Genomic DNA, 14,747 nt, shown 5'->3' on the forward strand with positions numbered 1-14,747 from the left:
TTTCTGTTTATTGTTGCAAAGATCAAGACTTTAAATCAACTACTCTTTAAGAAGTAATGTTAATAGAGGCTTGATAATATGTTTCAGAATATAATTTTGAGTGTCATTTTTTTCTTTGGACCCTTTCTGTAACCCCAGAGATCCATGGCTTTTCCCTAACAAGCAGAGACAGGTTCGATTTGTGGTAAAGATATTCTGTCAGACATCCTATCAGTGTTTCTGAACTGCCACATGCCAGAATCCTTTCATAGGTTGACTCATTTAATCACCACACTGTGAAAAATTATCATCCCTGGTTCACAGACACAGAAACAAAGTCTGAGAGAAATACGGTAATTTACCTAAAGTCACAGAGTCATGAAGATCTGAACCCCCAGGTCTCCCTGTTTCTCTCAGCTTATACCACTGGAAATAGGCAAAGCCTTCCTTTTTTCCCAAAAGTTATGTTCTTCCCTTCAAAAGCTTCAAAGAAAGCCACAATTGCTGGGGATTTTTCTAATTTTCCTTTTTAAGAACTGCAAGGTAATATTTGTTTTAAATGTTTTTTGGCCATCTTAGTGTAGAATTTGGGACAAGAAAAAATGATTATCAAAATTTTAGATAAATTTTAACATGTGATAACATAGTTCTTAATTTTTATTTTTTTGAAAGAATTGTTAAAGGATACCTGGATCAGTATTTTCCTTATGTTGCTACTAAGTTAAGGAAATACTTTAAAAATCTACCTTGCGTGTGGCCCACACAAGTTAAAGAAATGCTTTGGTGCTGACATATTTATAGATGAAATGATACACTGTTTGGATTTCTTTCAAACTTACCTGGAGGAAGATGTAGGTGGTTATATACATAGAGGAAACAAGATTGGCTATGGGCTGATAAATGTAGAGTCTGGGTGATAGTTACGGGGGTTATTATAGTATTCTCTAATTTTTTTGGAATTTTTTTAACAGCAAAAATGTATGCAGAAAATATGCTTGGGATTTTATAGGTTCATCAGGTTACTTACACGTTACTTTCTGGAGCAGTCCCTTGGTATTCAGTCTTTCAGGTAACACGTGTTTATTGAACAGCTACTATGTTCCCAGCATTGTGCTAACTTGATTCAACTTATATGAATATGTAAACAACAATAAAATAAATATGAGGAACTGCTTATTATGAACCTTTGTTTACTTAAATGGTTTGAACTTAATATATGTAATGCTTGGCAATACTAACTAAAGGTGTGGGTCACCTTTGATAATTCTCTTAATCACTTCTCTGCACCTTATTCTGATCTTTTAGATGAATGATTTTATGTTCTCGTGAATGGGCACAGATGTGGGTGGGAAAGCACTGCTTTCATCCAGACACTGACAATACTCCTGGGATATAGGTATAAAGAGTACATATAGCCTCACTCCCTTGCCTCTCTCTTCCTCTTTTCTACTTGCCTAGCAAAATCCCAATAGGCTCTCAACCCAAGTCTCTGCCTATTCTACTACTCAAGGTGAACATGCCTGGAAACAAACACACATCCCTGATGATTCATGCCACTGCAAATTTATGACCAAAAATATCAAGTGGGCAGTCCTACATTTCCCTAGTCAGCTCACTCTCCCAGGCTCTACACTTGTTTTTTCTTTTTTCTTCCTAATCTTCTACACCTCTTCCCTTTCCACACTCTTAGCCAATGACCTCCTGTATCATTTTCTTCAGATATAGAAAGCATCTATAAAGAACTACCTGATCTATGGGCCTCCCTGGTGGCGCAGTGGTTGAGAGTCCACCTGCCGGTGCAGGGGATACGGGTTCGTGCCCCGGTCTGGGGGGATCCCATATGCCGCGGAGCAGCTGGGCCCGTGAGCCATGGCCGCTGGGCCTGCGCGTCCGGAGCCTGTGCTCCGCAACGGGAGAGGCCACAACAGTGAGAGGCCCGCATACCGCAAAAAAAAAAAAGAAAAAAAAAAAGAACTACCTGATCTACCCAGCAGCAAATGTTCCATCCCACCTACATCTGCGCACATAAACTCTGCCTTCCCTCCTGCTACCCAGGATGAAACTCTTCCTGTGCTACCTATGGCCACGTTCTTCATTTGTGCACTGAATCTCATCATCTCCCTCCTTCTCAAGGACTCTGTCTCAACTCCCCAGAGGTTAGTCCTCAACTCCCTTTTCTGTAAAAACTTACTCCTTAGGGGCTCCCACTAGCCCCATTCTTTGAAGAATACACTGGTGTCTGTAAGGATGACTGTTCAGCATCCTTGATGTGTCTATTTCTTCTCCTGAATGCTCAATTCAGTAGCAAGTTCTCTTGAGTTCTACCTTCAAAATGTATCTTAGGACCAATATCATATGATTCTACTTATGTGGGGTACCTAGAACAAATTCATAAAGACATGAAGTTGAATCATGGTTACCAGGGGCTGGAGGGAGGGAATAAAAGTGCTTAATGTGTACAGAGTTTCAGTTTGGAATGATGAAAAGTTCTGGGGATGGATAGTGGTGATCATTACATAACAATGTAAACGTGCTTCATAGCACTGAACGGTACACTTAAAAATGGTTAAACTGATAAATTTTATGTTATATATATTTTACCACATTAAAAGAAAGATCAGTTAAGAAAATAGATATGTATAAATTGGAATCCAACCGCTTTTTACTACTTTTATTGCTGTCATCCTAATTCAAAACACTGTCATCTCTCACCTGCATTACGTCAATAGCCTACTGAAACATCTACCTGCTTTTAATCTTGCCCCCTGCGTCAGGTGGATCTCTACACACAACAGCAGAGTGATGTTTTAAACCACGAGGGAGATCCTATAACTTGCCAGATCAAAACTCTGTCAGAATAAAATTCAACTCTTTACAAAGGTTGTACTCTTCATCAAAGACCTGGGTCTTTGTTCCTGCTTCCACTCCCTCCAGAATGCTCTTTTCAGAGCTGGCTCCCTCACTTCATTCAGGTCTCTGCTTATACATTACACCATACCCAATCATCTAATCTAAACTATCCTCCCATCACACACATGTGCATGCATGCAGACATGTGTACCCATGACATATACATATATCCCTTCCTCTGCTTTATGTTTCTTAACAGCTCTCTTACTACATATATTTGCCTATTTACTTATTTACTTATTACTCTGCCCCTCTTGACGTAAGCTCCATGAGTTATCTACTGCTGCTTTTCTAGACCTTAACCATGACTGGTACATAATAGGAGTTCAAGAAATATTTGTTTGCTAAAGGCATGACGGGGATTGTTTGAGGCTTTGCATGTTAAATTTGAAGTTTAGAAAATTTCAGATGGGAGAGTGTTCCTAAGTGGCTCATGTCAGAACAAAGAACAGTAAAGAAGTCCTTCAGTAAACAATGACAACACTTCCGGAAGGACTGTTAAGAGCAGGAATGAGTGGAGGGAGGGGAGGGTTGAGGTAATGGATGCCAGAGTGCTGAGAGAAGTCTAAGATGCTGGTGCTTATAATATTTTATTATTCATAATTGTCATGTTGATGAGAAAGGGCTTAAAGGTCTCTTGAAAATATTCTTCAGAAGATTATGCTATTTATGCAAGAAACAGACTTGTGGAAAGATTCCTATGGTATGCATGTCATCCCTAAGTGATGAAGAGGAATGGCACTTTAATGAGTAAAATGCTGAGTGTATTCAGACACCCCCAGGGTCGTGCTAAGCATAATAGGTGGTGACAGTATTATTGTGGTATCTCCTGGTAGAGGGTCTAATTTCAGGAGGTTAAATTGGGGTTTCCCAAAATTGAGTTCCCCTGTTGTATTTTAGATTTCTTAGACTTTTGAAGAGGGAAATTAAGAAGTAGGTGAGATTTTTAGAATTGCTATAGAATAAAATCTTATTTTAATAAGAAGAATTATATTATCACTAATTATGATATAAAGAAAAAAGTGTTCAGATTAGAACAGAGAGTTACATTAAAGGTCTATGTTCTTAGTTCTAAGAACTATGAACTAAGAACTATGTCCTTAGTTCTCCTGTTTCTTATTTTAACCAGGTCAACTTTTCCTCCTTTTTTCTCAGTCAGTCCTATTCTGGAGCCTTCCAGGTTCTCAGTGGGCACTTTGCTTTACTGTTAACTGAATGTAGATCTCAAGGTCCTGCTCTACTTCTGGAGCCTGGGGCCACTCCTTAAGCTCTGAGGCCCTCGCTGCTCCTTCCCTGCTTTGCGGGGTGAATGCAGTAAAAAGAGAAGTAGAACTAATGACTCCTGAGTCTGACTTGGAGGGCGACCTGCAATCTCCATTTGCCTGTGATGGAGGGGGCCCAGGGACATGGGACTTTCAATGCTAAATCTGAGAAAGTCCCTGGGAAACTGGGTCAAGTTGGTCACCCTCCCACTACTAAGTTCAAGGATAGAACTGGTAGAAGAGCTAAGGCATGGCATCATTCACTACAGCTTGTGGCAAATTCTTGGCCCTGAGCCTTATAACTTCCTGTGACCTCAGGGATCTCCTCTGGGCATCTTTAACCTTCTTCTTATTATTTAATTATTTGCACTGAATGGGAGTCTGTGGATTCCTATTAAGCCTCAAATACAGTCCCGAAAACAAAGAGGAAAATTGTGCTTATAAATTATGACGATTGCAGTGACTATTTGCCTCTCTCTGTCCCCATCCTGTTCCAGCTACTACCACTTAATCCAACCTAGGGGCTCAGCCTCTACCCCAGATCCAAGGCCTAATCCTGTTTGTGGACTCGGAACATTTTAGGAGTCTCAAGCCAGCTTCTCTGACCTGGTTCTTCAGCTTGGAACCTGGGTCTGTGTTTATCCCCTACTTTGTGCCCTAGACCCTTGACTGGGATTTCACTTGGCAATGTGTCTGCATGCCACTACCTGCCTTGATGGGCTCGCAAGGGTCCAGTGTCACACGAGTGGCATGAGGCATGTGCCTGGGGTCCTGGCTCCTCCAGCATCCCTGATGCCCTGACCACCAGCCTTGGCCTTCTCCTGGACTCTGTGCTGCTGGGCTCTGCTCCTCACGGAGGCCTCCCCTTCAGGGCAATCCCCACATATAGCAACTCTGTGAGCTTTGGAGACAGGTGCTTCCCCAGGCACAAAGGTTACAAAACAATGTCTCCTCTGGGATGACTAATTAGAAAAGAGTATCCTTTCCTTGGGCAGCCTATAAGGCACAGGGCTTGGCAGACAGAACCCTGGCTGGGTTTTAACTCCTGCTGGCACCACCGTAGCTGGGTGTTTAAACTTACACAACCGCACACCTAGCTCTCCTCCTAACACTAACAAATACCTGGCCCAGCTGCCACCAGGACCTGGCACAATGGCATGCTTTGTGTGTCTGGACAAATTTGGTCTCACTGTTGAGCACTGAACTTGACCCTGCATTTGCCCTTTGTCTACCCTGCTCCCATCTTCTTCAGCTTTCAGGTTACTCCTATTTAGGCTCATTCTTAACCTGCTGGTGTAAAAAAAAGTAATGCTATAGCCTATAAAAACCTAAATGGATAATATTAATGATATGAGTTTTGTCCTTCCTATCAAATATTATAATAAAATTCAATTTTAGTTTAACAAAACCTACCACCCATTGGCTATAGTGCTTTGTTACTTTGGATCTCTGCTGGTTTCTGGATGGATTTTCTAGTCTTTTCTACTCTTTTTTTCCCCAAAGATGTTTACCTTTGGGTAATCCTGTGTTTTCTCTTTCCAAAGATAGTTGAAGATTCTTAGAAGAGAGTTTTCTAATACAATGTTGACTTCAGGCCTACACCAAAATCTATTATTCCAGACTTCTCTGTGAAAAAGATGAAGGTATGAAACTTGACTGCTTAAACAGTAGTAGCTCCTAAAAGGTGGGACCAGAAAAGAGAGTACAGGAAAGAGAAGTTGTGGTCTGATCGGTTGGACATCCTAGCTCTGGGAGGAAGGTAGTGAGAGCAAGCAAAATCCATTTGGGACAGATGCAGAGAAAAGACTGGAGATGAGAAAAGCCATTTGGACAGGTTGAATCATATTACACTGAATTTTTGAAAGCTTATCAAGCCAAAGAAAATCTTTTGTTACTTGGAATTGCAGGCTTTGAAAGTTTAATCAATTAAATCCAAGTTTCCCTGATGGAACATACAATTACCAGAAAGCTTGAGCCTGCCGTGAAGCCATGTGTTACTTTGTGAAAACAAATTGAATTTTATTTTGTGAGGAAGGTTAGTAGATTATTTTCATACCTCTACCACATTTAAATGCAAGCCACTGAGTGTTCTGGGGAGTGTTGCTGTTTTTACAATGCTACCTTCTCATAGTTAAATGGGTACACAATAAATACTGCATAGAACACATAAGTACTTAAGAGATAATTTCAGTGTAACTATGGGCTAAGTATTATGTGGCACCCATAAATACAGACATATATCTAAATATATAGGTATCTAGAGACAGTGAATGAATACATACATAAAATTAAGAGACAGAATTAAAGTTTCATCAACATGGTTACACATTATGCTTTAGTTTAGACAACGTCAGTTCCCTTGAAATGCCTTCGCACAGCCAGATCTATGCTAAGATCAAAACCTGTCTTTTTTTTCCTTTTTTTCTTTTCTTTAGCCACCAAAAATAGCTTAATAGAAAAAAAAATTCTACAGGGTGCTTTTCCTCCTTAGAGTATTGTGTAAAAGATGTAGAAAAAAGTTTGGAAAGAAAAGCTTATCTGCATTTATAAACCCCAGACAGGGTTGAATTTTTCACACATAATAAATGAGCTTGAGTCCACTAATTGTGTAAACACTTACTGAGCTTCCAATCATCCTCCTCTAGATGACTTCCTCTAATTCTAACCACTGGCCCAGTAGAAAATGATCTGTGTTCAAAATTTGCTCAAGTTTTCTCACTTTCAGCCTATTTGAAGGCTGAGTGGGAACAGTAGCCGACTTACTTGTGTTTATCTTCTGGAGTGAAATATGCTTTTCCAGTTGCCTCCTAAGTTTCACCTCTGCTCCGTACTTTCCGGTGGTCCCATTGTCAGCCAGAATGAAGTGAGAATGCATGCTGTTGAGAACAGTGAGCTTGCTCATGGGATTGGACATGGTCTGATATGGCCGGACAACCTGCAGAATTTCAAAAGGAAGGGGCAGAAGTCAGAGAAAAGAGTGCAAAATATGAAAAGGAGAATCAGACAGACAGGAAAGAGAGAGAGAGAAGGGAAATCAATTCTTTGGTACAGTGAAAGGATAGTCTACATCCTCCTCCTAATACTGCTTTGGGTAGAAGCAAGATTTACAGTAAGTGTTCCATTAATTTTCTGGATTCATACAGAAATGAGAGTTTGTGCTTTCACTGTACTCAAAAACTGGCAAGTGAATGTCTGTTTCATTTTGAAGTTGATTGTTTATATGCTGATGAACCAAAAATAATTTTTAAGTTTGGCTATTTTGTTTCTTTCTTTCTCCTCTCCATCATGTCCATACATCTAATAGGCAGAGAAGAGCAACCATGATTCTGGAGTACAGTGGAGGGTGGGGAGTGGAGGGTGGAGAATGGGGTCAGGGGTGATCTTTGTCAAGCCCATTCAGCAATCTGAAGGTCTGTTATTTAAACAGACCTTAAGACACCTTAAGGTGTCTTATTAGACACCTTAAGTGGAAATGCTGAATGTAAAATAACTGTATTATGAGATAAATAAAAATCAGGCTCACAATGTTCATCTCTTGTCTTAAATTTTTGTTGTGTTATTTTAATTTCATGGTGAATCAGACTACCTGAAACAGAACAATTCTTAGTATGGTCTTTCAGACTTTTGATCTGAAAAGAAAAACAAAACCTATTGTGCGCCAGTTGTTTTATATACATTATCTATACTCCTTGCAACAATCCTGCAAGGTAGATGTTGTTATGTTTATTTTGTAGATGAAGGAACAGAGATGGAGATTAAGTAGGTTTTACAAGAGTTTACCACGCTCAGAACCAGAAATCACAGCCAGGTCTGCCTGATTCCAAAATCTATGCTTATTCATTCCCCTTTCCCAAACTGCTTAGACACAATGGAAACAAGATGATGTGTTGGAAATCTACTCCTAAAATACTTAGGCAGAAATTTCACTCAAGACTATGAAAAGGAACATTTAACCAACTCACTGTTACACGGTGTCCATACAGTTATCTCTGTACTGTATCACTGAAATTGACAAGACAGAAATAAATGCTAAGGGACTTTTATTTCTGTGCCTTTATGCAGTGTATACATTAATTATAGAGTTGAGATGTACTTGTTCATTTTAAGTATGTAATAACTCATCAGGCAAAGCTGTAGTAAGATTGAGTAGTTTGCTAAAGGAATTACAAAGTGATTCAGTAAAGACAGCGTCAGTAGAAAAGATCTTATAAAAGTCATATTTTACACCTTGATGCTGATTCAAAACCCCACATTTCTGTATGCCTGGCAAACAGAATCTACTCAATGAATAGTGAATGGATTAATTCAAAAGACTTGAGACAGACATGCTTTTATTAAAAGTTGAAAAATAAAAACCCCCTCTTATCTGAATTGTTTGGGAATTGACCTAATCTAAATTTAAAATGGGTAATTCTGAGCTTTTGAAATATCTTTCAGACCTTTTAATAAATGTCCCTATTTGTTAATGTACCATTAATATACCATTAATTCACAGCTTATTCTAGATGGCTCTCATTTATAAAGGAAGCCTATAAATTTGTGATTATTGTTTCCAGTAATCACATGGAGCAGTGTTCAATTACCCCTTTGTCTAGATGAGTGAATGAGAGTCCCCCCTGAACTACAGAGAGAGTGGTTGGCTAACCCTATCCTGAGTTCTTTATCACTGGAAGAGTAGGTCGCTTGTGGTTAAAATTCCCATTTTGCTGTTACACATTTTTGATCATAAAACATTCATTCTATAACAGAGTGCAAGTTAATAAATATTAATGCTTTGTTGGAAAAGGCTTAGCAGAAAGACTTTCTCCTATTCTTAAAGTACCTCTGCACTGTACTTTTGGACAAAAGAAAAAGCTTTAGGTTACTGTTTTCTCTTTCCTAACGGTAGTTCCCCAAGGCTCCATGCCAAGAAGGAGGGAATCCCAAAGCAGTTCTGTGAGGAGCAGGGTACAGTGGATTTTCTAGAGGTTAAACTATTTGTGATGGAGAACGCCAGACACTTGTTCTAGATGAGACACGGGGCACGTTTTCTAATTCTTGGGAGCTTAAAGACCACCAGTGAAAGTGACGTTTTCAAACAAATAAAGGAGTGAAAATGATTCTGGGTCAACCTGACTTAATCACCACAATCTGAGAATAAAAGAACATAATTAAATCATCTGACTATATTCTACATATCTGTTTCCCCCACCATAGGATTCTAAGGACATTGGTGCTTCAGCCTTCTGAGTTTTGACCTTCTTTTCTTGTGAAACATGGTGTACCAGCTCTTTGGGAATACTGTACATTTGAATTAATCATGATAAGAGGATCAAGTTTACAGTGTCACTCAGGAATTTTAATTTCTTCATCTTACTGCTCCCCATTTCTTTGGATCTGATGTTAAAGTAAGTTAAAGGTAGTTATATTTTGGCAGGGATTTTTTTCTGCCAAATAATGGAGGATATAAATCCAAAAAATAAGTTAAATGTCCTAAATTATTTTCCAGTCATCATTAGAGGAAGGTATGTTGAATCCTGGAACAATCATGAACGTTTGAGGCATGGAAATCTCTTTGAATCCCAGTTCTGTCAATGGCTGTGTGAATCTGAGTCTCATATTTTTAATTTGTAAAAGAGAAATGATAAAACCACTTACATCATGGGGGTTAGATGAGATTATATGTGCAAAGTACCTGGCACCATGCCTGGCTCCTAGTAGGCAATCTACAAATGTGAATTTCTTCTCAAGTCCTGCTTTATCTTAACAACTATAAGCTGATTTTTCAGTTGCAAACTAGTGACCAAAATGAAACGATGGGAGACAAATCTGTCACTTTTGTTTTACACAGAGATTTAAATCAATCAATATGAGTAAAGAAAACAAATTTATCAGTTGCCAAAATATGCAAAGTGGGTTTTTTTGCATGTCCTCCTAGGTCATTTAAGACGGTGATATTGTGGAAATATTTGTTGATTAACTGCAAAGTTGGAAATAACTTCCCAAATACTTCAGAGGAATGCATTTTGGTCTAACTTGTCTACAAAATACACTTAATATTCTTCATAACAAACATACCAGCAGTCTATTTTTGTTCAAGTTACAATTTGCATATCTACAAAAGATTTGCTCATCTTCCTGTTAAGTGTTTCAAATAGAAAAAAATAATGCCTTTGTATCACATGAATACAAATGAATTTTTCCTTCTGACAAAATTTTAGAGGTAATGCAAAACTTTTATTGTTAAGAGCATAACATAAAAAGGACTTTCTTGGAAACGTGTGTATGTGTGTGTGTGTGTGTGTGTGCATGCGCATGTGTGCCTAGCAAGAACAATTGTGACCTGTAGGTATACAGATTACTCTAGCACGTTTCTCAGCCAGTGTTTCCTGGGAGAATCAAGCCCTAATGCTCTGCAGTATTCATTGTATGTAATGGATCACGTTCTCTCCTAAGAATATAGGATGGTCCACGTTATGTACCATCCTTGAGAGAATTGAGAAGAGAGTCATTCAAATAATTTTCTGTGTTTTGTAGCTCAAATGAGGAATCTGGGTCGAGAAAGACTGAATTGTGTCTGACAGGCCTACATATCAAGTGATCTTTCATGATTGGTAACTACATTGGTATCTACACCTAGAAGGGAAATCTGCTTAGAAATGGATATTAGATACTTAGTATTTCACTCATTAATCTATTGTACACACTTTGTATTGGCTGATTGGTAAAGCTCTGGTTCTAAGGCCTCTGTGTACCTTGACTTTGCAACAAAGAGGGAATGTAATAGAAGCTGTTCAAGAAGTTAATGAGGTGGAGGGCCTTTATATAAGATATTTGTAGGGCCATTATCATTGCCAGGAGAGAACCGATCTAGAGACACTGTGGAGAAACTGAACATCGTTCGTGTGTTGGTGCAGCGTGCTGCATTTATTTTACTTGGATGGGCTGAAATCAATCATTTGGGAGCTGATCTAGGACACCTGCTGGAGTTTTCCTAGCTATTTTCATGCACGTTCTGGTCTCACCCAGGAGTACTTAGTAGGAAGTCAGGAGATGGGACTTCAAGTTCTAGTTCCCCTAATTACTTCTGTGAACTTGGGCAAGTCTTCAAATTTATTCATTCATTCGTTCACACACCCATTCAGAATTTCTCTAGGAAATGTATGTGATAAGTATTGGACTGGCTTGAGGAGACATATAATCTTGCATCTAAGTAATATCTCAAATAAATATTCAAAATATATTAATCGAAAGAAACTTTTTGGAGGGTGGTTTTCTCATCTGTAAGGTAGAGGATTTGACTATAAATTCTGAAGGCTTTCTACCTCTAAAATTGAGTCTGAACAGTCTGTATTAAAAAATACATTTGCCTTTTCCAAGTTAGCACAGAACAATGACCTTCTGTGTGTGCTGGCCACAAAAAAAGTAGTTCGCTCATATATTGGGGTCTCTTCCATTTTGTGGTGTTTTCCAAAATGCAAGGGCAGTTTGGGTATCTGTGACTTCTTTCCTGAACAGAATTGAATTGAGTTAAATCAAGTTTCTGAGTCATCAATCACAGGCATTCTGCAATCCCAGACGTTATTACCTGGTGAGGTGTGTGTCAACCTGCCCCAGGCAATACCAGGGTAGGGGATGTGTAGCCCAATGAGTCATTCTTTCCCTCCTAATAGCAGCATGATTTAGGCAGGAAGAAAATTAGCATTCTTTGACTACTTATTGTATGCCAGGCACTGTGATAGACACTTTTACATGGATTAATCCATTTCATGCTTATTTTAAAGACAAAACTATAGAGGCTCAGAGAAGTAAAGCGTCTTGACAGGATCTGCCCCACTAACCTCACTGTTTCCTATAAATCGCATGTAGATCTTAAATTCCTTTACAGGGCAGGAGACATTTAGAGGAAAGACAGAGGACCCAGCCTGATTTTAAATTTATAAAGGATATTATGGTTGGTTTTGCTGCTGGATATTTTTGTCAGTGACTCAGCCGGGCATTAAAGTCCTGCTGACAGCTGATCAGATTATTTCCAGATGAGTTCTCCAGAACTGTATAGTAGACAGAGGTCAGGAAAGGCACCAGCAGGCAGCAAAATGGGGTTTGTGCTTTGGAGAGAGACACACAAAAGGAGTGGCAAGGTACTCTTCAGATCAGGCATGCGTTTCTGGGAGGGATGAGGGTGTACTGCAGAGAAGTGGGAAACAACCTGTGTCTGAGGTAAAGAAACAAAGGGACTGAGAGAATGAAATAAAAAAAAAGAAAGGCACTGTGTATCCTCAAAATCATAGCAAGGTCTGAGCTAGAGGGAACACTGGCTTGTTGTTTCCTATTCAGGCAGCTCAGCTGCAAGTCTAGGTATGAAGCAGGGTCATATTGAAACCCAGATGCTGACTCTTAGCTCAGCAATCCAAACAAGAAACCAGCAAACCCAGGGATCCATCTCTAAAGAATGCCCAGATACTTTAGCCGCGTAACTCCCACTAAAATCCACAGGAAAACAACTGCATCTTTTTGAAGCACTTTGAAAATGTGTTCTTCACCTCACGGGCTGCAGAGCTGCCCCGTCCACATTTCAGGCTTTCTGCTCCAATAGGCTCGCCTCCCTCTGCCCTGTCCTGAGCTGGACTGTGTACCATTCAGATACAGGGCCTACTGGTTGTGGGAAAAGGCCTTGAGTTCTGAAAGGGGTTACTTGCTTTAGAAATCACCATGTATCAGTGGGGTGATTTTAAAATTTGTTCAGAAATTCTTTGAAAATCTTCCCGAAGTCTGGCTGGATTCAGTGACACACTTCTAAGTAGAATAAAACAGAAGTGATGGTGTGTGGCTTCCAAAACTAGGTCATAAGAGGGTTCCTCTTCGCTCTCTCTTGGACCACCTCCTCTGGGGGGAGCCAGTTGCCATGTTAATAAGGCAGCTTCCTGTAGAGATCCACATGGCGAAAACTCCTCCCAATAGCCGTGTGAGTGAGTCATCTTGGAAGAGGGTACTGTAACCCCATTCAATCCTTCAGATGATGCAGCCCCAACTGACATCCTGACTGTGACCTTACGAGAGACCCCAAGCCAGAACTACCCAGCTAAGCCACTCACAAATTCCTGATCCGCAGAAACGGTGAGATAATGAACGTTTAAAGTCGTTAAGTTTGGGGGTAATCTGTTATATGGTGATAGATAACTAATATAATGGTGCATTATTATCATCTTCTTTGAGACTTCAAAACGTATTCTCTTCCCTCTACTCTGGATTCACTGATGCATCATAATTTCATGACCTCCATCCTGCCCCACTCTGGTCCTCTAAGCTGCCTGGCATTCCATCCCTAGGCTCTGATCAGTCCTGGTTCCTGTTCTACAACTGGGGCTATGACTACTATCCTCCACGTTCCTCATACGCCTGACCCCAGACACTATCTCTCCTCATTCGGCAGATGGTCTGACTCCTGTGTTTACACATTTGCCAGCCGGATGACCCAAGGCAGGTTATTTACCTTCTGGTCTCAGTGTCTCCATTTGTAAGTGGAGATTAATAATGATTATAACTACCTCACTGGGTCATTTTTAGGATTCAATGAGATATAAAACTCATGAAATGATCCACATATGAACTCAAAAAAATGATAGTTGCTCTTATATGGAGAAGTAATATTGCATAATAGGTAAGAATATGATCTGGGGAATTGGATGGCCTAGGTTTACATCCCAGCTACATAATTTATTAGTTATGTAACATTGGGCAAGTTACTTAATCTCACTGTGTTTCGTTTCACCATCAGTAAACTGGGAAGGATGATAGTGATACTAAAAATAGCAACTTCTGAGTGTCATTATGAGGATTAAATGACTATCTGTGTAAAGTGCTGGGACGGATGCCGATACTTATTAAACTCTACAATTGTGTTGATATTATCATTGTTGTTATTATTATTTCAGTGATAAATGATAAACCTCCAGCTAAATTTCAAAATCCTGCCATCAACTCTCTGCCTACATATTCTTTCCTCATCTCCTTCGGTTATAAGGGTACAGACGGTTAATCTCCCCTTTGGTTCTGGACCCCATCACCTCAGGGCCACTCTAGGACTTATTTCATTAATTATCTCCTCTCCATCCCTAACTCCATTTCTACCATAAACATATAAACAAACTCAGGTCTCTCCCATCTTGAAGAAAAAATCCCTCAAATTATGGCTCCCTTTGGCTACTCACGTCCCTTCTCCTCATCCCAGACAAACCTCTAAAAGGTAGTTTCTACTTGCCATCTCTACTTCTTTTTTTTCCTCCTCAACCCATTGAAATATGGCTTGATCCTCCATCATGCTTCTGAAACAGCTCTAACCAGTGATACCAATGATGTCTGTCTTGATCAACTGGATGAACACTTCCAAGTCCTTCCCTTCCTTAGACCCTCAGTCGTACTTGGCATTGCCCTTCACTCAGTCCTTCTAAAACACACTCTTCCCTTGGCTTCTAAAACACGCTCTGGTTTTGCTCCTCCCTCTTAGTCCTTCCTCTGGTCTCCTTCGCAGGCTGCTTTTCCTCTGCTCAACCATTAAATATTGGCTATCACCAGGATCCGGGATATCATCAGGCCCTCCTTTTCATCACTCTACAT

The 14,747-nt window shown here is 39.8% G+C and overlaps 1 protein-coding gene across 6 annotated transcripts in view; it reads right to left on the minus strand.

Annotated features, from left to right (window-relative positions):
* The window catches only part of TRPM3 (transient receptor potential cation channel subfamily M member 3), a gene marked incomplete at its 5' end in the record, with an annotated part of 816,760 nt that overhangs the window by 213,507 nt on the left and 588,506 nt on the right, over positions 1-14,747 (minus strand). For all 6 annotated transcript variants that reach the window (XM_082615532.1, XM_082615530.1, XM_082615528.1 and 3 more), the window contains one exon: positions 6,915-7,086. In XM_082615532.1, the coding sequence (XP_082471658.1) occupies positions 6,915-7,086 (172 nt within the window). The remainder of the gene's footprint in view (positions 1-6,914; positions 7,087-14,747) is intronic.

Source organism: Mesoplodon mirus, assembly GCF_964341445.2.
Source record: "Mesoplodon mirus genome assembly, chromosome: 1".
Classification (NCBI taxonomy): Eukaryota; Metazoa; Chordata; class Mammalia; order Artiodactyla; family Ziphiidae; genus Mesoplodon; species Mesoplodon mirus.